The sequence below is a fragment of the Rhodamnia argentea genome, chromosome 1, assembly GCF_020921035.1.
Source record: "Rhodamnia argentea isolate NSW1041297 chromosome 1, ASM2092103v1, whole genome shotgun sequence".
NCBI classification, from domain to species: Eukaryota; Viridiplantae; Streptophyta; class Magnoliopsida; order Myrtales; family Myrtaceae; genus Rhodamnia; species Rhodamnia argentea.
The window spans coordinates 10,047,013-10,073,451 of NC_063150.1; the positions used below are offsets into that span (position 1 = coordinate 10,047,013).

The following is a 26,439-nucleotide window of genomic DNA, read 5'->3' on the forward strand; positions in this document are numbered from 1 at the left end:
ATAAGTCTACGTGAAATATAAAGTAGACCATAAATAATTTATGGATTTGTTAACGAGACGGCACTAATTAATCGTATTAAACCAAGACAACTTGTCATATTCAATGCCCTAATTGTGAACAACAGGACAAAACCAATGCTTCGAGAATGATAGAGTTTCTTTATTTGGATCTTTAACAAGTACCCTTAACAAAATCTATGAGTTATACTTAAATAAGATACATACTGTAACAATTTTCTCACTGATTTTACTTCAACTTAACTCTTACAACACGGGGTTATTAAGAGAGAAAAAAAAATGGAAACTTCAGGACAACTTTTTCTTCCAAATGATCTTCAAAATAGTTTAAAACAATCTCGATCAATTTCATTGTAAAGAACAAAAGTGCACGTTCTTGAATAGAAGAGATTTGCTGTCTTTTGACGTCAAAAATTTTCCCTCCATTAATCTAATACCACAGAAAGACAAAATCACTTTCTAATAATGACAAACAAAACATTTTCTATTTCAAAGTCGGACATCATTTTGACTCTTTGAGCTTTGGCTTATTTAATAGTAAATGCTCCGATGAAAACTTAAGATAAAATCAAATATGCGAACAACTTCCCATATCACAACAAAACGCCAATAAAACAACGTCCTTTCCTAAGAGACAATGGAGGATCTTCATGCACTGTAGAAGTACATGGCAAAAGAGAGAAGTCATTGTATTGGTAGAGCGATAGGGATGGCGATGGCAATGACTATGACGAGCAATTTAACACGCAGCTTGACATTCTCTGGACGTCATTAGGTTGGAGACCAGAAACAAAGCTTATACACCATGAGAGAGCGATGTGAATCCACTGAGGAACAGCAAAAAACTATGCATGGTACCAAAACATGGTGATTCAATCTCATACATAGTCTACACACGTTTATGCCTCAACGATTCTGGGAATATGTAACACTATGGGCCTCAGTAGTCATTAGATAGTATCCGTTTCTAACCTTGGTAAAAGGACTGGTTAATCAGATAAACTAAAACTGCTCGAGTCCGAAAGACGCTCCCCACCATAGCAACTGCTCATAAAGCAACACTTGTGAGCACAAGAACCTCATCAACCAGTTGCAGCCAAAGGAAGTCGCATGCATTTCGGTTTGATTCAAAGATCTTCACAATATCTCCGAAACCTGCAATAGAATCGTACAAAGAAACACAATGAACGAAGAACAGGCTTCCTATTTTCCATGTCGTATCGCTTGCTAGTAATGAATATGGCAAAATAACACAAACACAGAACTTACGTTGATAGGCATCTCAGCTATGAGAATATTGCTACTTTCTTCCAGGCTTTTCAGAATTACCACTTCACCCCCAACAATCATGTTGATGACAATCCCATCTGCAAATATACATTGGCACTTACTATAAGAATGCAACACAAGATGACTCATTCAAATGGTAGTTGCGGAAATAACCAGCTGCCAAACAAGCTGCCATTCGCCTCATATATGTTTCCTGACATCAAGCACATAAACCAGCATCAGCTAAGTAAGAACCAAAATAAAGAAATAAGTAATCAATGCAAGCGCAAGCCACCCTCTGATATCTGTTATAACATTACATGTCAGTTTAATTGATGCAATTACACCCCCAAGCTTTCAACTTGTCGCAAGTTGCTCCCACAAATTAGTATTTCAATCACATTTAATTGCATAGGCTTGGCAAGTATTATAATTGCCATTACATCTTTTCCAACAAACAAAGCTTTTTGACATTGAGTTGCACCACTAGACTGAAATCACTTTATTCCCACTGGAATGTCAACTTAGTCAGACTTTCTTTGAGTATTTGGCAGCAATACCATGCTTCTGACAGTAAACAGATGTTTAGAGCCTTTTTTTTTTTGGGGGGGGAGGGGGGTTGGGGTCGAATAAACAGATGTTTAGAGCTTAATGAAGCGAAAATTATAGAAAAATTTGTGAAATTGAAGTCACTTTAGTTTCTTACAAAGTCACAATAATTTATCTTGCTTAATAGGGAAGCTGCTTCCAAAAGGTCTACACGTTTATCGTCACATGTACTACGGTAAACAAAATTCTAATTTAAGATAGAACAAGAATGTTTTTGGTGCTTTGCAATACTAGAAAGGTTGAGGGGTTGATTGTTTAAAAGGAAAGGCTCGATATTGCAACACTCACACATCTTGCAATTGTATTTATTATTAGCCTCCATAGGTTAAAACAATGTTGACATCTGACATCAGCATGACAAAGTACGACGCACATCAGTACCATGAAACCAGTTCAAAGGACAACCATAGAACAAAAGGTTGTAATTCAATCTTATATAAAATGTAAACCAAGGTATCGAACAGCAGATCATCCATGGAATTAACACTCAATCAACAATTCCAGTTCCACACCAGTTGGGGTCTTTTCAATGGGCCAACAATGCGAAGGAAGCAGGAAAAGCAAAGGGGAAAAACTTCTTGGCTAACACGAAGTATTTGTCGACCCTAGTATTTGCAAGGTAAAGTATTTTGACAAAATCACCTTACTTTCTCACGAATATATGTGTAACGCAGAAGAATGACTGGCCGGAGTGGGTTATATAGAAGAGACTCACAATGAGAGAAGCAAACTACAAGGTGGACATCTATGATTGAAAATCCTATGGGCTCCACTTTCATTTTGTGGGAACCCAACTGGAAACTCGACTTACAAGGTTCACAGCCTCTCAATGTCTACAAGCTCATCAAACTCTATCTCAGGCTCGCAGTAATTCAGTCGGGGAAAGAACTCATGATGCGACTCTCAAAGACCAGATATAGTTTCTTGCAAGTGAATACAAACGAGGGCATGTTCAAAGATGCTGCATAGAAGCATCGTCAGTGTTACAGATGAGTACATTGTTCAAACCAAGAGAAGATGCAGCACAGATGCGTGATACGCCATAATTTGGAGCAGCCATGGCATGTTTTTAATGGTAAAAGAACACTATAAACTCTGTTTAGAGGAAGGGTATTTCGTGCCTCAAGGAGAGTGCAAGCCAAAAAAAGCAACTTTATTTGATATTGGAAAATAAACTTCAACATCATTATGTAAGAATGCACCTTTTTTGTTGGCAACTCATAATTGATTAAAACTCGCGCAGAAAGTGGCGACTCCCCAGAAGTTAGAAGTGGGAGGCAAGCATCCGTAACAACAACAATATGAGACTTTTGCTCAACGTCTTCAACTGCTTTTATGTCATTTCCAGATTGGACAACAACACTTTGGTTCCAATGCAAAGTGGACTGCCGAAACCCATCAAGAACAAGAGCACGTTCGGTTTCAGCCAGGTCACTGTACTGGTAGAAAGAAAAGAGATGGACGGGGCGTTTCTCAGCAATTATCACAGTCTAGAAAGACAAACAATTACAAATCGTGAGTTTCTAATCTCTGTAGTTTCTAGATGCTTCCTGAGATGTATTCAACTGACAAGGATACAGTCTTAGGATATTATTTAGTTGACGATGTTCATGATAACAAATTCTATGGTTGAATCTTTCTTCCTTCATGCAAATAAATAATGTGGTCTAGTTGTAATATCCCCTAAAGAATATGAGCATACAAAGATTCAGAAGCTAAGCAATCATAAGATGACTTGCTAATATATGATTCTAGAAGCTGAGATTTGGCTTCTAGAGATATAAATTCCACTAAAGTAGAAGTCACAGATCTATTAGCAAAATTCAGTAAAGGAGAACATGGAAGGTCCAATCAAGTAGCCAATATATCTCCATTGCGTCTCTGAGAAGAGAATAGGAAATGCAGTAAGGTTATATCTAAGATTTCCCGAATTAGCTAATTGCATGATGGATCTAACACAATTCATTTATCTCAATCTACAAGTTCGCGACAATTGTGGATAAACCAAGTCGGACTAGGACAAAACAATGATATCAAGCCTGGACTTTTAGCCGAAAATCAAAATAGGTTTAGGGGGAGCGAAGCACCAGAGAGGCCAGAGAGATGAAAGGGAGATTGGAGATGGCGCAGCAGACGGCGTCGAGCTCGTCGCGAGAGCTGCAGGACACCACCACCGGCAGGCCCGGCCGCCGACCCGCGACGCCCAGCAAATCCACCAGCGTCTCCTGCGAATACACACGCAAAGATTGTCGCTTGGCATTTCTACAAACAGCAGACGAGCAATCGAACGACACCCCCAACAATTCGATCAACGAAGGTACCATCTTGAACTGGAGACGGTCGACGGCGACGTAGAAGTGACGCGGTTGACTTTGCATGGAGGAGGAGGAGGAGGAGGAGAGAGAGGTGACGTCAGCGATATTGAGAGAGAAAGAGACAGAGACAGAGAGGGAAAGAGAGTACCTGGGAATGGAATACGAAGAAGAGGGAGAGGGAATCGAGGAATCTTCCACTGCATCTATGGCCATCGACTTCCTTTCACCTGTCCAATTCTCTGACCGACCTCTTTGGAGAACACAAGGATCGCGTTTTTGTCAATTCGTTCAATCTGCGGAAAATCAATATATATATATTCCGTTCATTTTCCGACGTTACTAAATAAAAAAGTCGCGCCAAAAATATTTTCACCTTCAACAAAAATTCGTATCTAACTCTGAAAAAAGAGTAACAATTTTAGAAATTCATTCTTCCAAGACCTCTCGACCGCCACCTTAGTAATCGTAGCATGCTCAACTCGAGACCCTATGTCAAGGATATCCTATTATCTTTCCCGATCGTAAGGATATCCCACCTTTTCTAATGCAATCCAGACTTGTACTTAATCTATTTCCATCAAAAGAAGGCTATATTTTAACTCCATGGTTTTGCATTTATGAATTCGGATCTTGAAAATGGAAGTAGCATATTGAGGCAGGGCTTCCACAACAGTTTCAATTAGGATTTTCTTCCCGATCTTAGACATTAACTTTTCCTTTTAACCCTCCAATTTCATATTTATTCTTGCTAGAATGCTGACAAAAATATATGTATATATAAATCTCAATCAGAAGGAATAACTAGTAGGGGTGAGCAAATCTGGTTCGATTCCCAATTCTTAAAATTGAAATCGGTGACCGGGCGGTCCGGTTCGCGGTTCCAGGGACATAAGACCAAACTGAAACACCCGAATCATCTTGGACTAATTATTTTTTTAAAGAAACCCTATTATTTAGGGTTTGTTTCTTTTTTTTGCACTTCGCAGCCCTTTTTTCCCTGCCTCTTCATTTGGTGTTCTTTTCCATGTGTCCATGGGCATCTGTTCTTTCATCCACAATAGGACAGTCTCTTTTCTATTAGCAAAATGGAAGACTCTTGTGCGTGTGCAGAAAATGGAGGATACAGTTTTTGGAGGAAACAGTTTTTGCACAAGAGTGAAAAGAGAATGATCGATGAGCGGGAATGGTGCATGTTTTTTTTTTAGCATGTTACCGGTCCAATGGAACCGTCCAGGAATCGAACCGGATTGGTTAGTCTTGTTCAGGCCGGTTCTCAATTCCGGCAAATTGGGAACCGAGACCACCGGTCCGGTTCCCGATTCTTGAGGGGAACCGAATCGGACTGAGAACCGATCACCCCTAATAACTAGGTACTTCCGCATTTTGTCGATAACTAGTACTCGCAATTCTGAAACCATATTCATGTGTAGATTCCGCAGGCAAACATCACTGAAATAGGTTCTTGATTTGTTCAAGTTTTATGACTTGACCCGCTGCGAAGCAATATTGAATCAGGATAGCAGGTGGATTCTAACTGTCCCTGATCTTCCCATCCATAAGGAAATTTAGCGTCATCAGCGAACAACGAACGAGATAAAGTAGGCAACATCCTTTTTAGTTGAATTCCTTCAATGTTATCATCCTCAATCGCTTTGTTCAAAAGATGGGAGAAAAAGGCTAGTCAAAATAATGAACAAGTAATGGGGAAGAGGATCATCTTGCTAGAGCCCGTATTAGCTGAAAGTGTCTTGTCCCCCTTGTACTCTAGAGAGCTTGGAAGAAGTTAACCCCGTGTTGCTTCAATAAGTTAGGCTCTCGATACCAATCCTACTCCTTAATTTCCGGCACAAAAATCTTGTTCCTCTGTCTTCTTTGCACAGTGTGTCGGCATGAAAATACTTTGGACTTCCTATCTCTCCACTTTGGCCAGTGACTTCCATTCCCTAATACCTCTCTTGCTGTATCCATAGCTTCTCAATTTGCTCTTTGATCATCTGTGTTGCCTCGTGATTTGAGTCCCCCAACCCCTTTGTTTTTTTCTATTCAATGAATCGCTTTTTCTTAAAAATTCAATTTGACGGAAGGCATTAGAGGATTTCTTCTTTACTCCACTGTACCAACTCCTCTGGGACTTTCCGGAGCTTGCCCAACGAACTTTCCTGACTCAAATTTGGATTATATCTTCTCATCAAAGGAACTAGAGCTATGCCCCTGTGCGCCATAAGGAATATATCTTGTCATCTTCTTTGTCACTAAGGATTAGTGCCCTTCTCCATTTTATTTTATTTTATTTTTGGGATGCCGTGGAACTTTGTAGTAATGGGTTCTGACCCAAAAAAGAGAGAGAGAGAGAGAGAGATTGACGAGGATAGGTTGGAAAATGCGAATGAGTTTGCGCGAATGATTAACGTTGGATGGTTTTCATACACACGAGGCGAAAGAAAAACAAAGGAGTTTCGTGGGGAGAGCACACGTGGCGCCTGAAAAGGCGTTCATGGGGAGAGCACACGTGGCGCCGGAACCCCAGCTCGGACGCCGATACATGCAGTGGGAAGGAGGATTGAGTTGGAAGTTCCCAGGTGGCAGGTGGAGGGATGGTGGGGAGGATGATGTGTTGATGACACGGTTGGCCCGGTCTGGCCACGTAGGTCCGACGACCCGTTCACGTGCGTCATGGGCGGATACGTGGAGCGAGGAGGGGTCGCGTGGGGTTCTGAACTTCTAGAGAATTCGTATTGAACTTACTTATTAGGAAAGGTCTGGAAAGAATGGCAAATCTTTGTCCGTCTCAGGTAGGTACAGGAGAAAGATATGTTTCCGCCGCTAACAACTTCGCCAACAACCCTGAACTAGGAAAAAGAAAAACCCAATTCTGGCCACCTTAAATTCCCCAAAAATATTTAAATATGTCGTATAATATTTTTAGACGAAACCAGTTTAGCATGAAGTCATGAATTGTCACGAGTAATGCTGTCGGGCGAGCCGGAAAAGAGCCAATTTGGAGTCTTGGCGAGTCAAAGAACACAGAGAAAGAGAAGGAAACACGTTGAAAACTAGAGGAAAATCACGGAAAGAAATGGCTTTGCCATGAAGAAACTACACGTTCAAGTGTAGGAGCTACTCTTAGAATTGAACAAAAGATTGTGCCAACAATTAAGACGTTGCAACAACGGATCCTGAAATTTCGAAAATTTGAGAAGAGTTATTAGAAAAAAAGGAAAAAAATGCTCGATTTTCAGATGTCGGAGGATAGAATTCTAAAATTTCATACACGTCTTTGCATGCCCAATGATGTTGAATTGAGGAACGAAATATTGTCGAAAGCCCATTGGAGTAATTACGGTGTTCATCTAGGTAATACGAAAATGTATCAAAATCTTCGTCAATATTATTGATAGAATGAGATGAAGGTTGATATTGCCAAACATATTTCGAGATATTTGACGTGTCAACAAGTGAAAGCTCAACATCATAACTCAAGTGGAATGTTGAAACTGCTGGAAATACCTGAATGGAAGTGAGAGCACGTAACAATGGATTTTCTACAAGAGTTACCAAGGACACCAAAAAGTCACGATTCTATTTGGGTGATAGTAGATCATTTGACTAAATCAACTCACTTTCTGGCTATGTGAGTAGATTATACGTTGGAAAAGTTTGCAGAATTGTATATCCAACAAATAGTGCGATTGCATGGAGTGCCGGTAACCATCACATATGATCGAGACCCAAGGTTCACTACAAATTTCTTGCGGAATCTCCAAACTGCATTAGCAACAAAACTTCAATACAGTACAGCTTTTTCAAATCAGAAAGAATCATCCAAATGTTGGAGGATATGTTGCAAACGTGGGTAATCATGTTCAAGGGTAGTTGGGATGACCACCTATATTTAGTGGAGTTCGCGTACAATAATAGCTTTCAACAAAGCATTGGCATAGCTCCTTTCAAAGCATTTTATGGAAGAGCCTGTAGGACTCCTATTTGCTAGAATAAAGTAGGAGAAAGAAGACTTATGGGGCTAGGGTTAATCCATATTACAACGGACACGGTGAAAGTCATTCGAGATCAAATTAGAACTGCACAAACTAGTCGGAAGAGTTATGCCGACAAGCGGCTAAGGCCAAGGGAATTTAATGTTAGTGATCATGTGTGCCTAAAAGTGTCACCGATGAAGCACATCTCGTGATTTGGGAAGAAAGGCAAGTTAAGTCCAAGATTTATTGGACCTTTCAAAATTCTCAAGGTGATTTAGCTTATCGGCTAGCACTACTCCCAAGACTTTTCAATGTCCACGATGTCTTTCATATGTCTATATTGAGGAAGTACGCACCGGATCCTACACATGTACTAGATTTCAAAATGATCGAGGTAGACTAAAAGATAACTTATGTGGAAAAGCCATTACAAATTTTGGACCCAAGAGAACAAGTCCTTAGGAACAAAACCATTCCTTTAGTCAAGGTTTTGTGGCAATACCACGATTTGGAAAAAGCAACGGGGGAAAGCGAAGACGATAATTGACGCAATTATCCACAGCTTTTCGAATGAACATATAATTTTAAATTTCTAGGACGAAGTTTTTTAAGGAATGAAGAGTTGTGACATCCCGAAAAATCCTATGTTAATTTATATCATGTTGGAGTTCGTAGACTAGAAATGTCACATGTGAATTCGAGTTGGGTGATTTATGTGGTAGTAGAAGAGGCACGAATTATATTTTCGTATCCGTAATTCCTAGAAAATATGTTATTTAGAATTGGATTGCAAGATATGCGTTTTCATATGGATTTTCTGTAGGGATGATAAATCACGTCACGCAACATAAGTCATTAATGGAGACTGATGCGCTTCAAGTTTATGTATCAAACATGTGGCGGATTTGAAATTTACTTGAGTTAAATATTTTCTCGCGCATGCTAAGTTTTACAAAATGCTTTGACGTTTTCGACATAGTTTTGCTAACATATTTATATTTAAATCAGACGTTAATTTTCTCGTTTGCTTACTGATTTGCTTGTTAGTTTGAGTAACTTATCGAATATCTACTTTAGCCTGCGCGGTGTTGTTGCCCTGCGTCTCCACGGCTTTGCCCGGCCCCAAGAAGTTGCACCCGAGGCAGCCGTTGATCTTGCACACCGATGAGGGAGAGCAGGCTCGAGGGGACCCGTTGCTCCGCCTCGGTCCCCACCGGCGGAGGGGAGTGACGACGTGGACGATAGGAAGGCTGGGATTCGTTCGGGCTGAGTGGGGCCCGTCCCGGATATGACATGCTCGAGAGTGTCTCGTCGACTTGGGTGGTCGTTGCATCTAGACAATGCCATTTGGGCCCGGAACCGGCCCGTTGACCGGGCCCACGTATCTATAACCGTGGGAACCGGCCCGAAACCACCGGTTCTGGGCCGATTCCGAACCGGGAAAAAAAAAATGGGCCCGTGGGGGCCGTGGGGGACGCAGAGAGCCCAACGGCTCTTTGCGGGTCCGCCCGGCCCCGGCCCACCCCCTCCCCCCTCCCCCAAACCAACGACTCTTTGGGCCGTTGGGACAAAAAAAAAGAATTAAAAATAATTCTTGCCTATAAATACATATGCTCTCCCTTTCATTTTTGTCACAAATTCTTTGAATAATCTCTCAAATTTTCTCAAATTCTCTCAAATCGCTCAAATTCTCCCAATTCTCTCAATCCCGACTCAATTCTCTCAATCGGATTTCCGATCAATTCTCTCAAAAATGGCAAGTGGAAGCAGAAATGTTAGCAATGGCAAGATGACTATGGGAGATTCCGAGCATCCCATTCCTGAATATGATCCTTGTGAGTATGCATGTTGGGAAGATGACGACGATAATATCAACTATGTCCCGATTCTGAACGTCGAGCACATCTCAACACAAGAAAGTCTTCATCCTCCCACCGGTGTCGAAGAAACGTCAACGGCAAATGAGCCGGAACGGAAGGGCCGAGATAACACATCCGACTTGTAGCTACACTTCGACAAGGTACGTGATGAAGGCGAAGGTAAGTATAATATAAAATGTAAATATTGTTCGCAAACATATAAATTTATGAAAGGAGACGGGTACGGAACATTCTGTCGGCATTTGACGAAAAAACATCCAACGCAAGCGGGGATCGACAATACGCAACAACAAATTTCCGAGTACGCCACTTCTAATCCTCATCCTATATTTCGTTACACTGATGGACTTTATAAACAAACATTAGCTGAATATGTTGCCCTTGATTATGCTCCGTTTAATACTGGTGAAAATTTTAATATGAAATATTTGATAAATACTACGTTGGTTCCGCAAGCGCCAACTATTCGAAAAATACTCTTAAACGCGAACTTTTTCATCTTTATAAAAAAGGAAAAAAATCTTTAGCAAAATTTTTTGCGGAATTCAATGGACGCGTGCATATAGGTAGCGATATTTGGAGTGATCCTTGGCAAATTCATTCTTATATGGGTGTCATGTGTCATTGGATAGGTGACGATTGGACGATGCAAAAAAGACTTATTGCATTCCGAGTTTTTGATGAAAGACATTCGGCTCATAATATTTATAGAATAATTAGATAAGTTTTAGAAGAATATAATTTGATAAATAAAGTATTTTCAATTGGTTTTGATAATGCCGCCGCAAATACCGCTTCTATTCCCGAATTAGAAAATATTTGCAAACCCACTTTTGGCGGACAATTTTTTCACATTAGATGTGCTTGTCATATTTTAAATTTATGTGTACAAGATGGTTTACGAACTCTTGACACTTCTCTCGCCCCAATAAAGGATGCAATTAAATTTTTATGGAGTCGTCCCCATTTTATGAAATCATGGGGAAAATTTTGTAAACAAAATGGGAAAAGGGCAAGAAGATTTCCAAAAGATATTCCGACTAGTTGAAATTCTACGTACGAGTTGCTTCGGCAAACTTTTGATTATAAAGATTTATTATGTATGTTTATTTCACAAAATATTCCCGAAATTACTTTACTACCTCAACATTGAGACGTTTGCAAAAAAATTTTAGATTTTTTGAAAATTTTTAATGATGCTACTAAGACTTTATCTGGTATTTATTATCCTACTGCGCATTTATTTTTAATAGAGTGTGTTAATATTGGTAGTGTTTTTAGTGAATATGAAAATGATACCGAATTAGCTCGAACTATTTTAGTAATGCGAGAAAAATGGTTGCATTATTATTTACAAATTACTCTTGTCTATTTAGTTGGTATTGTTTTTGATCCACGTATTAAATTAAACGGTTTAATATATTATTTGAACGTGTATTATCATGATTGTTTACATTTGGAAGATTTAATAGATATTTCAAATATACTAGGACATGTTAAAGAATCTATAGTAGCATTATATGGAGAATTTTGTAGTAGATATAGTTTAAGTGATTCTGGATCTTTACAATCTACTGCCTCACGTAGCGAAGGTGGTAGTTCACTTAGTAAAGGGTATAATATGCTTAAGAGTAGGCAAAAAAAATAAAAAATGGCAACATGTAGTATTTCTGAATTAGAAAAATATTTAACCACTCAATTTGAGTTTCGTGATGCGAACATAGTACGATTTGAAATCTGAAGTGGTGGAAGAGTCACCAAATCGATTATTCGTTCTCGTCCTCATCGCTCGTCGATATTAGCAACACATTCTTCAACGGTTGCGGTTGAACAAGCATTTAGTCTTTGGAGGATTAATTTTGGACTCTCGCCGTTCAAGATTAAGCCCGGACTCTGTGGAAGCTCAAGCTTGTGTCGACGATTGGACGAGGGCGAAATATTGACACCAAGAGCTAGATCGTGAACACGAATTTTTTAACGATGATATTGGAGATACCACCGCCACGGGTACCACAACGGGTAGCGACGATTGACGATGAGGTAAGTTGGGGTTCTTAAAGGTAAAAGAACTACATGGGCTTTAATTCTTCTATCCCCAAGAAGATATGTAGGCGCTTAATGATAATTCATTAAGTTCAAGCCCATTCCTCCTCTTTTTTTTTTCCCCATATTTTATTGCAATGTACAATTTAATTGTATTTTATAATTTATAATTTATTATGTTTATTTTATTATTTATTATTTTAAAAATTAATATTAAAAAAGGAACCGGAATGAACCGCCGGTTCCGAACCGGAACCTTCGGTTCCGAATCGGAACCGGAACCGGCCCAAAACCGCCGATTCCGGTTCGGAACCGGAACCGGAAACGGAATTTCCAACGGCCGGTTCCGGTTCCACCTTTTCGTGGAACCAGAACCGTGGGTTCCTGAACCCGAATCGGCGGTTCCACGAAACCGGCTGTGTCTAGTTGCATCCCTCCGAAAATGCGAACGAGTTTGTGCGAACGTTTAACGTTGGATAGTTTTTATACACACGAGGCGACAAAAAAAAAAAAAGAACGAGGAGTTTCGTGGGGAGAGCACACGTGGCGTGTGAAAAGGCCTTCATGGGGGAGAGAACACGTGGCGTCGGAGCGCCAGCTTGGACGCCGATACACGTAGTGGGAAGGAGGATTGAGTTGGAAGTTCCCAGGTGGCAGGTGGAGGGACGGTGGGGGAGGATGATGTGTTCGATGACAAAGTTGGCCCCGCGTGGCCACGTAGGTGCGACGACCCCCTCGCGTGCGTCATGGACGGACACGTGGACCGAGGCGGGGTCGCGTGGGGTTCTGAACTTCTAGAGAATTCGTCTTGAACTTACTTATTAGGAAAGGTCCAGAAGAATTGGCAGATCTTTGTCCGTCTCAGGTAGGCACAAGGAGAAGGAGATGCTTCCGCCGCCAACAACTTTGCCAACAACCCTGCACTGTAAAAATCCTCAACTTGATCTTATCCCAATTCTACCGTAAATTATTTTTTTATCTTATAAAAAATCCTCAAATTTAGGTCTTGTCCCAATTTTATCTTAAAATTTTTACACTCATAAAAAAATCACAAACTTTTACTTGAGTCACAAATCTGTCCCCACCTCCCTATTAACCCTCCGTCTAAAATTCTCGTTGATAACCAAGAAATGAAAACTCTCAAGCACGAGCTCAGCGAATGAGGGGTATGGAACATTCCCAAGCACAAGAGATCGAAGACTTAGAGCAAAATCACTAAGAGAGATTTAAACGGAGGGTTAATAGAGGTATATTTTGGACTCAAATAAAAGTTGATGATCTTTTTATGGGACAAAAAAATTTATAGTAAAATTGAAAAAAAAAACCTAAAGCTAGAACTTTTTTATGAGATAAAAGAAAACGTTTAGTGTAAAATTGGTACTAGAATGAAAATAGAGGACTTATATAAGTCAAAAAAATTTTAGGATAGAATTAAGACTTGACTTGAAGTCGAGATTTTTTTTAACTAAACAAAAAAAGTTTGTGATAAAGTTGAGACTACACCTAAAGTTGGAGATTTTTCATGAGATAAAAAATAGAATTGCGATAAGTGTTAAAGTTAAAAGTTTTTTAGGGCATCATGCCATGAAAGAAGCCGTATTTTCGACCAACTTTTTTTTTTTTGCCTACTGTATAAGTGCGTCTCAATCATCTACAATAGTGCTCCACAAGCATTTAACAATTTATTGGTGCGACCACATTGTTAAGTCTTCCTGAAACTTATTCCTCATCTCTAATTCACATGAATCGGGATAATAACAGACAATTAGAGTAATCACGATCCTTAATCATCTAAATTACAAATGTATCTCCCCATGAATAATCTAAGTGTTGTAAGTGCACCTTGGTGTTTCGACCAAAAAAAAAAAAGGTGCACCTCGGTGGCAACGCATATTAAACTCAAACCTAGTATATCAGCTTCATGAACTTCCTTACGTCTTCTAAAATTTGATTTTACATCTGAATCGACCCCTTTTTTGTTATTGTCTTTAGACGCGGACTATCTATCCACAATGTCAAGACAATAAAACTGCTTTGGGAAAAGAAAAATGTTGCACACTGCCCGCACGAAGCTGTCCATTTCTTAGCATACAAACAAAAGGATAAGAAAGACAAGCTGTCCCATCTGAAATCGGACGGCCAGGGTCTGGCCGTCCGATTTCAGACCGAAGCGCCGAGTCGCAAGTCTTCAAGGTGATCTTTTCCTATCTATCTTAACTATATAAAACTGCCGGATTGGATAGGACAAGGACAGACAGCACTTGTAATTTTAAATTATTACCAAGGAGCATCCTAGTTCGCTAGAAAAAAGTGGCAAGAAAAAAAAGAATTCCAATTTCTCTAATTCCATCCCACAAAGTGCTCTAGTCACCAAAACTCTAACCCCTCTAAATATACAGAAAAAAACTCCAAAAAAATAAAAAAATAAACAATCAAAAGTAACAAAAAATTAAATTTCAAACATAAAACTCCGATTATGTCCTACTGGTACTAACCACTTCATGTTCAAACTTTCTTTTCTTGTTTTTTAAAATGCTCGTATATTGCATGGATAATGTAGGTCGAGCCCCATAAGAATTGTTAATTACGTGGGACCCCATAATGGCCCCACAATAATTCACGATTCGAATGACGTTCGTCCACGTGGTCTGTGGAAACCATGCAACTCTCTCTCTCTCTCTCTCTTCGTTCATGGAGGCAAGTGCATGGCCGTCCACTCCTCGAGCTCCTCCTCCTCCTCTAGCTTCTCCCAGAACTCGTTCACTCCTCTCCCGTCGTCACGCTCAAGCCACGGAGCTCCTTCACCGGCATTGTTGTCCACTTTCACTTCGGCCTTCGGTTTGATCGTTTGATCAGCCTTGCCGTCCTCCGTCACGTCCCCACCCGTATTGGCGACGGTACTCCCACACTCGCTCTGCGGCGGCGGCTGAGGGAAGTTCAGCTTGGCCCGCACGCCGCGGAACTCGAGCGCTGCCCTGTCGTAGGCGCGGGCCGCCAGCTCCGCTGTCTCAAATGTCCCCAGCCACACCCGCGCTGCCCTCCGCGGGTCCCGGATCTCCGCCGCCCACTTCCCCCACGGCCTCTGCCTCACTCCCCTGTAACAACCCTTCCTCTTCCTGGTGGCGTTCTTATTGGCCTGCGCGGAGTTGTTGCCCGGCGTCGTCACGGCTTTGCCCGGCGCGAAGAAGTTGCACCCGAGGCAGCCGTTGATCTTGCACACGGGGCACGTGGCCACGTCGGGGAGGGAGAGCATGGTCGGGGGGGCCTGCTGCTCCGCCCCGGTCCCACTGGTGGAGGGGAGTGACGACGTGGACGATAGGAAAACCGGGATTCTTTCTGGCTGAGTGGGGCCCGTCCCAGATATGACATGCCTGAGAGCGTCGACTATGATGATGTGTTCCTGGTCTTGGGTTATACGACGGAGGTTGTTGGGTGGTCGTTGCATTGTTGGTTGACGAGGGTAGGTTGGAAAATGCGGATGGGTTTACGCGAACGTTTAACGTTGGATAGTTTTTATACACACGAGGCGGAAAAAACACATGAAAAAGAAGGGAGCTTCGTGGGGAGAGCACACGTGCCGTCTGAAAAGGCGTTCATGGGGAGAGAACACGTGGCGCCGGAACCCCAGCTCGGACGCCGATACATGCAGCAGTGGGAAGGAGGAATTGAGTTGGAAGTTCCCAGGTGGCAGGTGGAGGGACGGTGGGGGAGGATGATGTGTTGATGACATAGACGGCCCGGTGTGGCCACGTAGGTTCGACGACCCGCTCACGTGCGTCATGGGCGGACACATGGCGCGAGGAGAGGTCGCGTGGGGTTCTGAACTTCTAGAGAATTCCTACTGAACATACTTATTAGGAAAGGTCTGGAAGAATGGCAAATCTTTGTCCGTCTCAGGTAGGTACAGGAGAAAGATATGTTTCCGCCGCTAACAACTTCGCCAACGACCCTGAACTAGGAAAAAGAAAAACCCAATTGTGGCCAACCTTAAATTCCCCAAAAATATTTAAATATGCCGTATAATATTTTTAGACGAAACCAGTTAGCATAAAGTCATGAATTGTCACCAGTAATGCTGTCGGGCGAGCCGGAAAAGAGCCAATTTGGAGTCTTGGCGAGTCAAAGAACACAGAGAGAGAGAAGGAAACACGTTGAAAACGAGAGGAAAATCACGGAAAGAAATCGCTTTGCCGAGAAGAAACTACACGTTCAAGGCGCTGCAACGAACAAGTCCTGAAATTTCAAAATTCGAGAAGAGATATTAGAAGGAAAAAGGCCCAATTTTCAGGTGTCGGAGGATAGAATTCTAAAATATCATGCACATCTTTGCATGCCCAATGACATTGAATTGAGGAACGAAATTTTGTCAGAAGCCCATTGGAATAATTATAATGTTCATCCGGGAAGTACGAAGATGTATCAAAATCTTCGTCAACATTATTGGTAGAATGAGATGAAGGTTGATATTACCAAACATGTTTTGAGATGTTTGACGTGTCAACAAGAGAAAGCTGAACATCGTTACTTAGGTGGAATGTTGAAACGGCTGGAAATACCTGAATAGAAGCGAGAGCACGTAACAATGGATTTTCTACAAAAGTTACCAAGGACACCAAAAAATCACGATGCTATTTGGGTGATAATGGATCATTTGACTAAATCAGCTCACTTTCTAGCTATGCAAGTAGATTATACGTTGGAAAAAATATGCAGAATTGTATGTCCAACAAATAGTTTGATTGCATGGAATGCCGGTAATCATCACATATGATCGAGACCCAAGGTTCATCGCAAATTTCTGGCAGAGTCTCCAAACAGCATTGGAAACAAAACTTCAATACAATACCATTTTTTCATCCCCAAGCTGATGGTCAATCAGAAAGAACCATCCAAACGTTGGAGGATATGTTGCGAGCGTGGGTGATCGACTTCAAGGGTAATTGGGATGACCACATGCATTTGGTAGAGTTTGCGTACAACAACAACTTCCAACAAAGCATTAGCATAGCTCCTTTTGAAGCATTGTATGGAAGAGCATTGTATGGAATAGGTAGGACTCCTATTTGCTGGAATGAAGTAGGAGAAAGAAGACTTATGGGGCCAGGGGTAAGTCCAAATTACATCGACACGATGAAAGTAATTCGATATCAACTCAAAAGCGCACAAAGTCGTCATAAGAGTTATGCCGACAAATGTCAAAGGCCATTGAAATTTAATGTTAATGATCATGTGTTCCTAAAAGTGTCACCGATGAAGTATGTCTTGCGATTTGGGAAGAAAGGCAAGTTAAGTCCAAGATTTATTGAACCTTTCAAAATTCTCAAGAAGATTGGTGATTTAGCTTATTGATTAGCACTACTCCCAAGACTTTTCAATGTCCATGATGTCTTTCATATTTCTATATTGAAGAAGTATGAACCGGATCCTACGCATGTATTGAATTTCAAAACGATCGAGGTAGACGAAAAGATAACCTATATGGAAAAGCCATTACAGATTTTGAACCGAAGGGAACAAGTCCTTAGGAACAAAACCATTCCTTTAGTCAAGGTTTTGTGGCAATACCACGATTTGGAAGAAGCGATGTGGGAAAGCAAAGACGATATGAGACACAATTATTCACAGCTTTTGAATGAACATGTAATTTTAAATTTCGAGGATGAAGTTTTTTAAGAGATGAAGAGTTGTGATATCCTGAAAATTCTTATGTTAATTTATATCATGTTGGAGTTTGTAGATTAGAAATGTCACATGTGAATTCGAGTTGGGTGGTTTACGTGGTAGTAGAAGAGGCACGAAGTATATTTTCGTGTCCGTAATTACTGAAAAATATGTTCTTTAGAATTGGATTGCTAGATATGTGTTTTCGTATGGATTTTCTATAGGGACGACAAATCACGTAAGCGCCACATTAGTCGTTAACGGTGATTGATGCGCTCCGGGTTTATGTATCAAACAAGTGATAGATTTGAAATTCACTTGAGTTAAATATTTTCTCGTGTATGCTGAGTTTTACCAAATGTTTTAACGTTTTCAACATATTTTTGCTAACATATTTATATTTAAATCAGACATTAATTTTCTTGTTTACTTACTGATTTGCTTGTTACTTTGAGTAACTTATCGAATATCTACTTTGGCCGGTGTGATGTTGTTGCCCTGCGTCACCACGGCTTTGCCCGGTGCGAAGAAGTTGCACCCAAGGCAGCCGTTGATCTTGCACACCGGGGAGGGAGAGTAGGCTCGAGGGGCGAAATGGATCCCCTAACATTGAGGATCCATGTTAGGGGTAATATAACTCCCCATTGGATCGTCCACTTCTCATCGTGACGATCAACAATCAATCACGTCAATCAAAAAAAATTTCAACCCAAAATTTTCCCCCTCTCAATTGCATCAATAAAAAAAATTTCCCACCCAAAATTTTCCCTCTCTCAAAATTTGAATTGACTAATTATTAGCGGTCCGATGAGAAATGGACGGTCCGATGAGGGGTTATGTTACCTTTAACATAGATCTCCAATGTTAAGGGATCCTAATCCCTCGAGGGGACTTGCTGCTCCGCCGTGGTCCCACTGGTGGAGGGGAGTGACGACGTGGACGATGGGAAGGCCCGGATTCGATCTGGCTGAGTGGGGCCCGTCCCAGATATGACATGCTCGAGAGCGTCTCGTCGACTTGGGTGGTCGTTGCATCCCTCGGAAAAATGCGAAAGAGTTTGTGCAAACGTTTAACGTTAGATAGTTTTTATGCACACGAGGCGAGGGACAAATAAACACACGAAGGAGGAGTTTCGTGGGAAGAGCACACGTGGCGTCTGATAAGGCGTTCATGGGGGGGGGGAGAGAACACGTGGCGTCGGAGCCCCAGCCTGGACGCCGATACCCAAAGTGGAAGGAGGACTGAGTTGGAAGTTTCCAGGTGGCACGTGGAGGGACGGTGGGGGAGGATGATGTGTTTGATGACATTGTTGGCCCCGTGTGGCCACGTAGGTGCGACGACCCGCACACGTGCGTCATGGGCGGACACGTGGAGCGACGAGGGGTCGCGTGGGGTTCTGAACTTCTAGAGAATTCGTCCTGAACTTACTCATTAGGAAAGGTCTAGAAGATCTTTGTCCGTCTCAGGCAGGTACAGGAGGAGATGGAGATGGAGATGGTGCCGCCGCTGACAACTTTGCCAACAACCTAGATTATGAAAAGCGAAATGGATGAATATCGCGAAAAATTTTAAATTGATATATTTATGAGAAATTTATTTTAAAATATTTTTTTACCACTAAAATCCTAAATCAGTACACTATTGATAAATTTAGCTTAAACTAATACAATTGTGATAAATTTACCTTTCCTTAGTTTTTGTTAAATTTTATTGTCAAATTGCTAAATTGAATAGCACGTTGCAATTGACGGATATACACATTTGAGGCTTTCACCCTCTATTGTATCAATTTAAATTTTTTGTGGTATTAATGCAATTTAACGAAAACTAACAAATGATAAATTTATCACATGTGTATAAATTTAGGATTTTTTGTGATCAAAATAATTAATTTAAGGTAAATTTATCACGGATATATCACAATTTGAGATTTTTGATGTTTGGAGTAAATTTATCACAAGTATACAAGTTTAAATTTTTTTTATGATAAAAAAATTAATTTGGGATACATTTATAACAAGTATACCAATTTGAAATTTTTCGTGATATTAATCCAGAAAAACCCAATTCTATTGACCTTAAATTCCCCCAAAATAATTAAATATGTCGTCTAATATTTTTAGACGAACATAGTTAGCACAAAGTCATGAATTGTCACTAGTAATGCCGTCGGGCGAGCCGGAAAAGAGCCAATTTGGAGTCGTGGCGGGTCAAAGAACACAGAGAAAGAGAAGGAAGCACGTTGAAAACGAGAGGAAAATCATGGAAAGAAAGCGCATCGCCGAGAAGAAACTAGCGCCACTGAACCTAGTTTCTGATTGCCAATCTTTTCCAACTTCAAATTACTTGACCCAACGTTTCCTGATGAACGATTATGGAGCAAGCAACGTTTCAAACGGTGCAATAGCAACAAGATGGACCGCAATATGAGCAAATGAGCAAAGTAGCCCGGAATAGATTTATGCCGTCTCCAGTCAAAAATCAGCAGAAGAGCGGGAATTGTCTCACATTCTTTCCTCGAAATGAAAGGTGATATTATAGCGCGAGGAGTAATTCCTGAGCTAAATCGTACTTGCAAGCCTATCGTCCGTGTGAATCCAGTTGATCATATGAAGCATACATAGCTAGGATACTGTTCTACTTAAACCAGACACAGCATAATCTTCAACGCACGACATAAAGAAGCTGTGGCAGAGGTAGGTCTTGCCAAGATACAAGATAGAAGTTTCAATCTAGCAGGTTTCGAACCACACAAGTCCCCTTGTCTTTAAATGTGCACTGTATGTACAAACAGACCACACACGGAATGCCACACATCCATCGCTCTAAGTAGGAAACCTCCAGCTCATGCAGAGGTTCACAAACTGGAAGCATTAATAGCCTAATGACGTCCTCCTCATCATCCGAATGAACTCGTCCATATTAACTTCGCTGTCGTCTGCATATTTTGGGAAATAAAAGAGCAGTATGAGGGATAAGCATCTTGTTTGCACTGCAGAAAAATTTGAGCTTTAAAGAAGCAAAAAGTGATGGAATTGGACGGCCTTGACTCTGTGAAGAGTTACAATGACAGCAGTAGTGAGGAATTCCCAATATTTGAAAACCCTGTTTCTTCTGTCTGTATACTAGTGGCATGCACAAAGTTTTTCTCGTTACCCTGAAAAGCCTAAGGCTGCATTCAGCTACTTACATCAAACTTCACATCAGATATAACAGTAATGCAAAAATAATCCTTCAGATTTCCCCTGTACAGTCTCTCATTTGGAGAATGATGCATATGGAGTGCATTCTTATTCAGTGTTCTGATAGGATGTAGGGCCACCAACCCAATGTTCTCGGGTATTTGGCTTGTCTAACATCAAATCAAAGCATATCTATAAGGCCAAAGTACCAAATCTGACTAATACCTATTTGAATCTTCTAAAACATATTTTATGAAACCCAAAAATTTTAAGTCAAGAGTATCACAACACCCAGAAAGACCTAGCAATGTTCAAAGTTTTTTTTTTTTTTTTTTTTTGGGGGGGGGGTCAAACTTGCTCAAAGGTTAAAAACAACAGAAAACAAAAACCACTCATCCCTTGGCATCAATTTGGATGCTTTGAAGAGGAATCAATACAGAATTTGTCTCGTTCATGTACAGGATAGTAGCTTAAACAACTGAACCAACCCACCCTGTATCTGTTTAAAGCATGTTTTGGTTCATTGTTATGCACTTAGATGGGACAAAAAATAATTTTATTGTGATTTTACTGCATTTGTAGTTGATGAAAGCTTTGCATTTCAGATTATTCAATATCTACCAAATCTCCAACCACAGACGGGGAGAAAAATCTGATATCCAATGTCAAATCTGACAGGCATTATTGTAGAATAGACTAGTTAAAAACAAATTATGGAAGCATTGAACTTACGATCCCGGTCTGCCTCCTCAATCATCTCCCGAATCTCTCTCTCTGTGAAGTGTTCGCCCAGCTCCTTTGAAATTTTCTTGATATCTTCAAAAGATATTTTTCCCTGATCTCCGAGTGAACACATTGTATCAGAACAAAGAGATGATCACAATATAATGTTCTAGTCCAAAAGCACAGAAGCTCACATTGTTATCTTGGTCAATAAGGCGGAAAGCTTTCATGAGCTCCTCTTTTGTGTCCCTTTCTCCAATTTTGGCAGTCATCATTAGTTCGAATTCATCATAATCAATTGCACCACTTCCATCCTTGTCTACATCGGCAATCATTTGATTGATTTGCTGCCGTGACAAGGAATAATGTATTATTTATGCATTCAATGATCCGCAGAAGTAATATCTCCTTACAACCACAAAAGATAAAAGGGAGTCCCGCTCTAAAGAATATTGTCTAACAGATCTCTGTCACGGGACTTCTTTTTAGTGGGTGCAAGAAACCATGGAAAACAACAGCAGAGTGGCCCCAAAAAAAAAAGGAGTAACTTCATTGCCAAATTAGTGTTTCTCTCCTGTCAAAAATTTGGTGAAACGACAATAGGGTGCAAAGCCATGAAAAGCAGCTCTATCCATCAAATTAGCAATGCAATGATCTAAACTCACCCCAGTAATTTCACATTACTCTTGGTAAATACAGCAAAACTACAGTGGAATAGACAGGGCCTATATCCTGTACTCAAGAACATGAATCACAAATACCATGAATTTTAGTCTGACAGTACTACCACAGAACTGGAAATAACAGGAGGATAAAAAACATATATTTTGCTTCTGCTGTTCAGAATTGACTTCACCATTTATACTTCATGCCATGTAACATCGTCTGCTCACAAAACTATCTAAGAAAATCAATAAAGTCATTCTTTTCTCAGAGGAACTTTCTTTCAGGCATCAAAGTAAATATATACACAGCATATTCACACTTTTAGCACGGTGAAGTTCTTCTCCAAGTTTCCTAGTGAACTTCCCCCTTTTACATGGTTTGACTACTTGGTTGACAAGGTATGATACAGTGTCAAACAGCGGCCTAGAGCATCTTTTTGGCTACAGTTCAGTTAGATGAACCAGCCATGTCACAGTCAATGGAAACAAAACATGTTATGCTCTAGCATTTCGCCCCAACTGCATACAGTTTCTGCATGTGGCATGATCTGATATGTGCTAAGAGAAATTCAGAAAATGCATGCAAGGATAGAAATCACCTCTTCTGTCATCTCAAAACCAAGCGCCCTGTGGGGAGATGAGTTTAGTTACATTTTTAAATTGCAAATGTGGAAGTATTTGTAAAAGCAACCTTAGCTCATTACCTCATTGCAACATTCAACTCTTTGGCATCGATAGTGCCTAGAAAGGATAGTAAATATGATTACCGAGGGGAAAAGTCAACAAGACAAATCCTCTGTACTCAAGTGGAAAATTATCTTAATACCTGAATTATCAATATCAAAAAGTTCAAATGCTTCTCTGATCTCTTGCCTCTTCTGTTGAGTTAAATTATGATGCCTCCCTCTATTTTTGTCTTTCCTAGAGGCTGCTCTATGAAGATTCGTCTGTTGAAACAGTAAAATAGAATTCACAATCATCAAATTTTCATATGTAACACACACATCCTTCAAAAGACACAATAGCCGTTAAACAAGTAGTTGAGCAGTATAATTATCTTAAACTCATGTATTTACACACTAGAACCCTCACTCATCTTCAAAGAATCCTTCATATGCTCCTCATTCATGTCATGCTGTGTTTTATGGTCGCGACAACATTAGAAATCAAAGAAACAGCAAGCTTCAGGCATGCACTCATGTTTTGATGCATTTTTTTAGGGATCAAGTCACTTCAAAGAGCATGATAAGAGATTTCCTTTTACTATAAAAAATGAAAAGCCATGCTAAGTTTTTTACTGCCAAGGACAATTAGTACTTCCTTTGCTATAACTTAAGGGCAAGTCTGGATAGACTTTTACCTTTACACTTTGAAATTTTTCTTAACCCATAATGCCTGAAACTTTCACAATACAAAAATATTGACAAGTAGAAAAACATAAAATCTCTTCATAATTTTTTGAAATTTGCATAATACTCCCTGTGACAAGATCATCCTGAAGCAGTGTGGGAGTGTGGAATGAGGGGCTGGTGACAACCCAACTTGGTAGGGTCGGACGAGGAGGCAATTTATGGGAAAGAAAAAGGTTGCTTTTCGCTGAAGCATAAACATAAACGCCCATAATGTCTCTAAAACAGGAGCATAGACTCACCCAGGTGCCTTACTGAAAGCCAACTAAAGCCTAAATTCTGCAACAAGTGTGAAATTTGTAAAGAGTTCAAGCAAGAAGAACTTAGCAAACATTCTCTCAACTCGACTCAACTCAACTCAACTCAACGCAGTTTAACTCTCATAAATGACACAGTGCGTGGAACAAAGAATAAGAACTTAGTACTGTAACGAAAAGGAAAAAACGACCATGAGAGCTTTCTATATGTTCAGATTACTTAAGCCAATTTTTTCGTCCTGAAGGTCTCCTCTATAGCCAATTACTCTCAAATTGAGAGGCAAACTGTGAACTGCTCAAAAGAACAATTCCCGTCCAAATTGGGAGGATTCGAACCCTTCCCACTATATTTCACCGCTACGCAGCAACGAACCATCCAAACAATTGGACTTATCAGGCACATTTCAAGAATCGACCTCGACATTTCTCCACCGCAACCGCAATAAGACATAATCTCAACCGCGTACACCGATCCGTCGTACTGCGATCGACCAAACGTAAACACTTTCAGGTGCAAACCCCAGATAACCTCGCCGACAGTTGCTCACAATTACAAACTCGCAAGGGACAAAAAGAGCCAAATGGCGACGTCAGCATTCGAGTCGACAGACTCGAACATCAAAAAGCGAACAACATCGGAGAGCGGACGAAGATTCGGTTTCATTAGCAGGAAGGGACTCACCATGGCTTCTTCTCCGGACGATCGAGGTTCAGAGGATCTTCGTCCAAGCTAGACGGGATCGGAGATCGAAAAGGGCTTCGTGGGGATGTGAAAACTTTGAAAAGGCAAGGACTTTCGAGAGCTTCTCTCTGTTATAGGACAACAAAAGCGCGTCGGACGTTTCCAGATCCAGAGTGAACGTGCCATGGAAGCCCAATACATTACCTTCTGGGCCCGTACAGTCGTGTACTGGGCTTCAATGGCAGTCATTAGGTTCACGAGCTGGCAAAAGATCAAACACCTTGAGAGACAGACAACTCATTATTACAGTTTCCACGAAACTTAGGGCATGAATGATAACCATTCTGTTTCAGAAATAGATTTCTGGCTAGAAATAATTTTTTCTATTTCTGTTTCTGGATGAGTTTCTGAGCAAAAAAAAGTGTTTGATAACGACATAAAATTTCTACTTCTGAAAAATGTGTTGGTCGGCTTACGGCAGGAGGTGGCTATGGAGACCGACGGCGGCGACCGGCGGCGGCGGCGACCGGCGGCCGGCCACCGGCGGCGGGTATTTGAGAAAAAATGAGATTTCTATTTCTATTTCTCAAAAAAGTAAAAATTTTTTGTTTCTCATTTCTTCTTCAAATCTATTTCTGAAACAACTTTTTGTTTCAGAAATAGAAAAATAGAATTGCGTTACCAAACGGATTTCTGTTCCAGAAATAGGTTTGAAACAGAAATTCTGTTTCTGGATGGATTTCATGCACCCCCTTAGTGTGCGTTTGTATGAGAAAAAATGTTTTTCGAAAAATTAATTTTTTATACTTTCATATGTTTGGTATGTCGAAAATAACTTAGTTAACGAAAAATACTTTCTGATCAATAAAAAATTCATGCGTAAAATTAGAAAAATGAATTCCCCGATCCGAAGAGGTGAAAACACTTTTCAAAATTAATCCTCTCGAATTTTTTTAATATTTTAATACCTTATATTTTTTTGGTAAAGTTTTAATATCTTATATTAATATTCAACATTTTAATATTTTATTATATTTTATATATTTTTTTCCCTCGGCATGTCACTAAGCCTCGGCGATGGCTGGTGACCAGCCACAAACGTGGGCCAGCGAGGCTTAGCTCGTGGCCCCGTGACCGGTGAGATAGAAGAAAAAAATAAAATTGAAAAATTAAAAAAATTAAAAAATAATATTTGACAATAATTTAGAAAGTTGAATTTATTTTTTGGCTTAAAATAAAGTCATGAGATTGAATTATTTTCCAAACGAGAACCAAACACCACGAAACGTTTTCGATCACATGTCACAAAAACAAAGGAAAATAAACCGTTTTTCTTGGAAAATGATATCTCCGAAATTAGTTTCCTTTTTCATGGAGTTTTTTCTTGAAACAAGCGCACCCTTAGATAAGTTGATAAACCCAACGCACGTCAAACTACACGTGAGTAGCTTGGGATTGGCTCCATGATTACTCGAGAAAGCCTAGACGAAATTTAAACATCAAAAAGGAAAATTCGAAGTATTTCGAAAGGTGGTTCATCCATAATTTGGAATTTTTTCGAATTCTAGTCACGGTAGGAAGATTTCAAGCTAAGAAAGTAATCCCATCCACGACGAAAGGAACCAAAAGTCCACAATCAGTAACTGAAGGACCCAAAAGGAAGTCTTCTACAAATGATCTACAAAAGGATACTTCGTAAGTTTACTTGCTCAGCAATGGACAAGTGCATATAAATAAGTACAAGAAGAA

The 26,439-nt window shown here is 40.4% G+C and overlaps 3 protein-coding genes across 8 annotated transcripts; all 3 read right to left on the reverse strand.

Moving 5' to 3' along the window:
- Positions 1 to 686: 686 nt before the first annotated feature.
- LOC115740229 (eukaryotic initiation factor 4A) lies at positions 687 to 4,516 on the reverse strand. Of its 4 annotated transcripts, none has more exons than XR_004015360.2 (8): positions 4,360 to 4,516; positions 4,218 to 4,266; positions 3,984 to 4,121; positions 3,099 to 3,335; positions 1,462 to 1,501; positions 1,288 to 1,385; positions 1,055 to 1,173; positions 687 to 845 (listed from the first exon to the last, which is right to left on the reverse strand). XR_004015360.2 is itself a non-coding variant. In XM_030673699.2 (7 exons), the coding sequence occupies exons 1-7, from the start codon at positions 4,422 to 4,424 to the stop codon at positions 1,156 to 1,158; spliced, it is 645 nt and encodes a 214-aa protein (XP_030529559.2). In that variant the 5' UTR covers positions 4,425 to 4,516; the 3' UTR covers positions 887 to 1,155. The 4 variants fall into 4 exon arrangements, 2 of the variants coding, with proteins under 2 accessions (XP_030529559.2, XP_048131441.1); XR_004015359.2 differs by having other exon boundaries at positions 687 to 933; XM_030673699.2 differs by lacking the exon at positions 687 to 845 and having other exon boundaries at positions 887 to 1,173.
- A 10,113-nt stretch (positions 4,517 to 14,629) lies between these two features.
- LOC115740321 (ethylene-responsive transcription factor ERF109-like) lies at positions 14,630 to 15,590 on the reverse strand. The gene has a single exon (XM_030673808.2). It carries the CDS (start codon positions 15,554 to 15,556, stop codon positions 14,801 to 14,803), a length of 756 nt encoding a protein of 251 aa, XP_030529668.2. The 5' UTR covers positions 15,557 to 15,590; the 3' UTR covers positions 14,630 to 14,800.
- Positions 15,591 to 20,538: 4,948 nt separating this feature from the next.
- On the reverse strand, positions 20,539 to 24,824 carry LOC115740232 (caltractin-like). Of its 3 annotated transcripts, none has more exons than XM_030673703.2 (7): positions 24,691 to 24,824; positions 23,169 to 23,289; positions 23,047 to 23,083; positions 22,942 to 22,969; positions 21,872 to 22,024; positions 21,687 to 21,789; positions 20,539 to 20,710 (listed from the first exon to the last, which is right to left on the reverse strand). In XM_030673703.2, the coding sequence occupies exons 1-7, from the start codon at positions 24,691 to 24,693 to the stop codon at positions 20,646 to 20,648; spliced, it is 510 nt and encodes a 169-aa protein (XP_030529563.1). In that variant the 5' UTR covers positions 24,694 to 24,824; the 3' UTR covers positions 20,539 to 20,645. The 3 variants fall into 3 exon arrangements, with proteins under 3 accessions (XP_030529563.1, XP_030529562.1, XP_030529561.1); XM_030673702.2 differs by having other exon boundaries at positions 23,169 to 23,298; positions 24,691 to 24,822; XM_030673701.2 differs by lacking the exon at positions 24,691 to 24,824 and adding an exon at positions 23,429 to 23,675 and having other exon boundaries at positions 23,169 to 23,349.
- Positions 24,825 to 26,439: the final 1,615 nt, after the last annotated feature.

Bases quoted from the DNA above. Each gene is read 5' to 3' on its own strand.
- LOC115740321 (XM_030673808.2), bottom strand. From the start codon at position 15,556: ATGCAACGACCACCCAACAACCTCCGTCGTATAACCCAAGACCAGGAA.
- LOC115740232 (XM_030673701.2), bottom strand. From the start codon at position 23,322: ATGATTGTGAATTCTATTTTACTGTTTCAACAGACGAATCTTCATAGA. The intron at 22,025-22,941 runs GTGATTTCTATC...TTGTCACGGCAG, and splicing joins GTTTTGAGATGACAGAAGAG to CAAATCAATCAAATGATTGC. The intron at 20,711-21,686 runs GTAAGTTCAATG...CAAAATATGCAG, and splicing joins TGAGGAGGCAGACCGGGATC to ACGACAGCGAAGTTAATATG.
- LOC115740229 (XM_030673699.2), bottom strand. From the start codon at position 4,424: ATGGCCATAGATGCAGTGGAAGATTCCTCGATTCCCTCTCCCTCTTCT. The intron at 4,267-4,359 runs GTACTCTCTTTC...CTCCATGCAAAG, and splicing joins TCTTCGTATTCCATTCCCAG to TCAACCGCGTCACTTCTACG. The intron at 1,502-3,098 runs GTGCATTCTTAC...GCTTGATGTCAG, and splicing joins ATGAGTTGCCAACAAAAAAG to GAAACATATATGAGGCGAAT.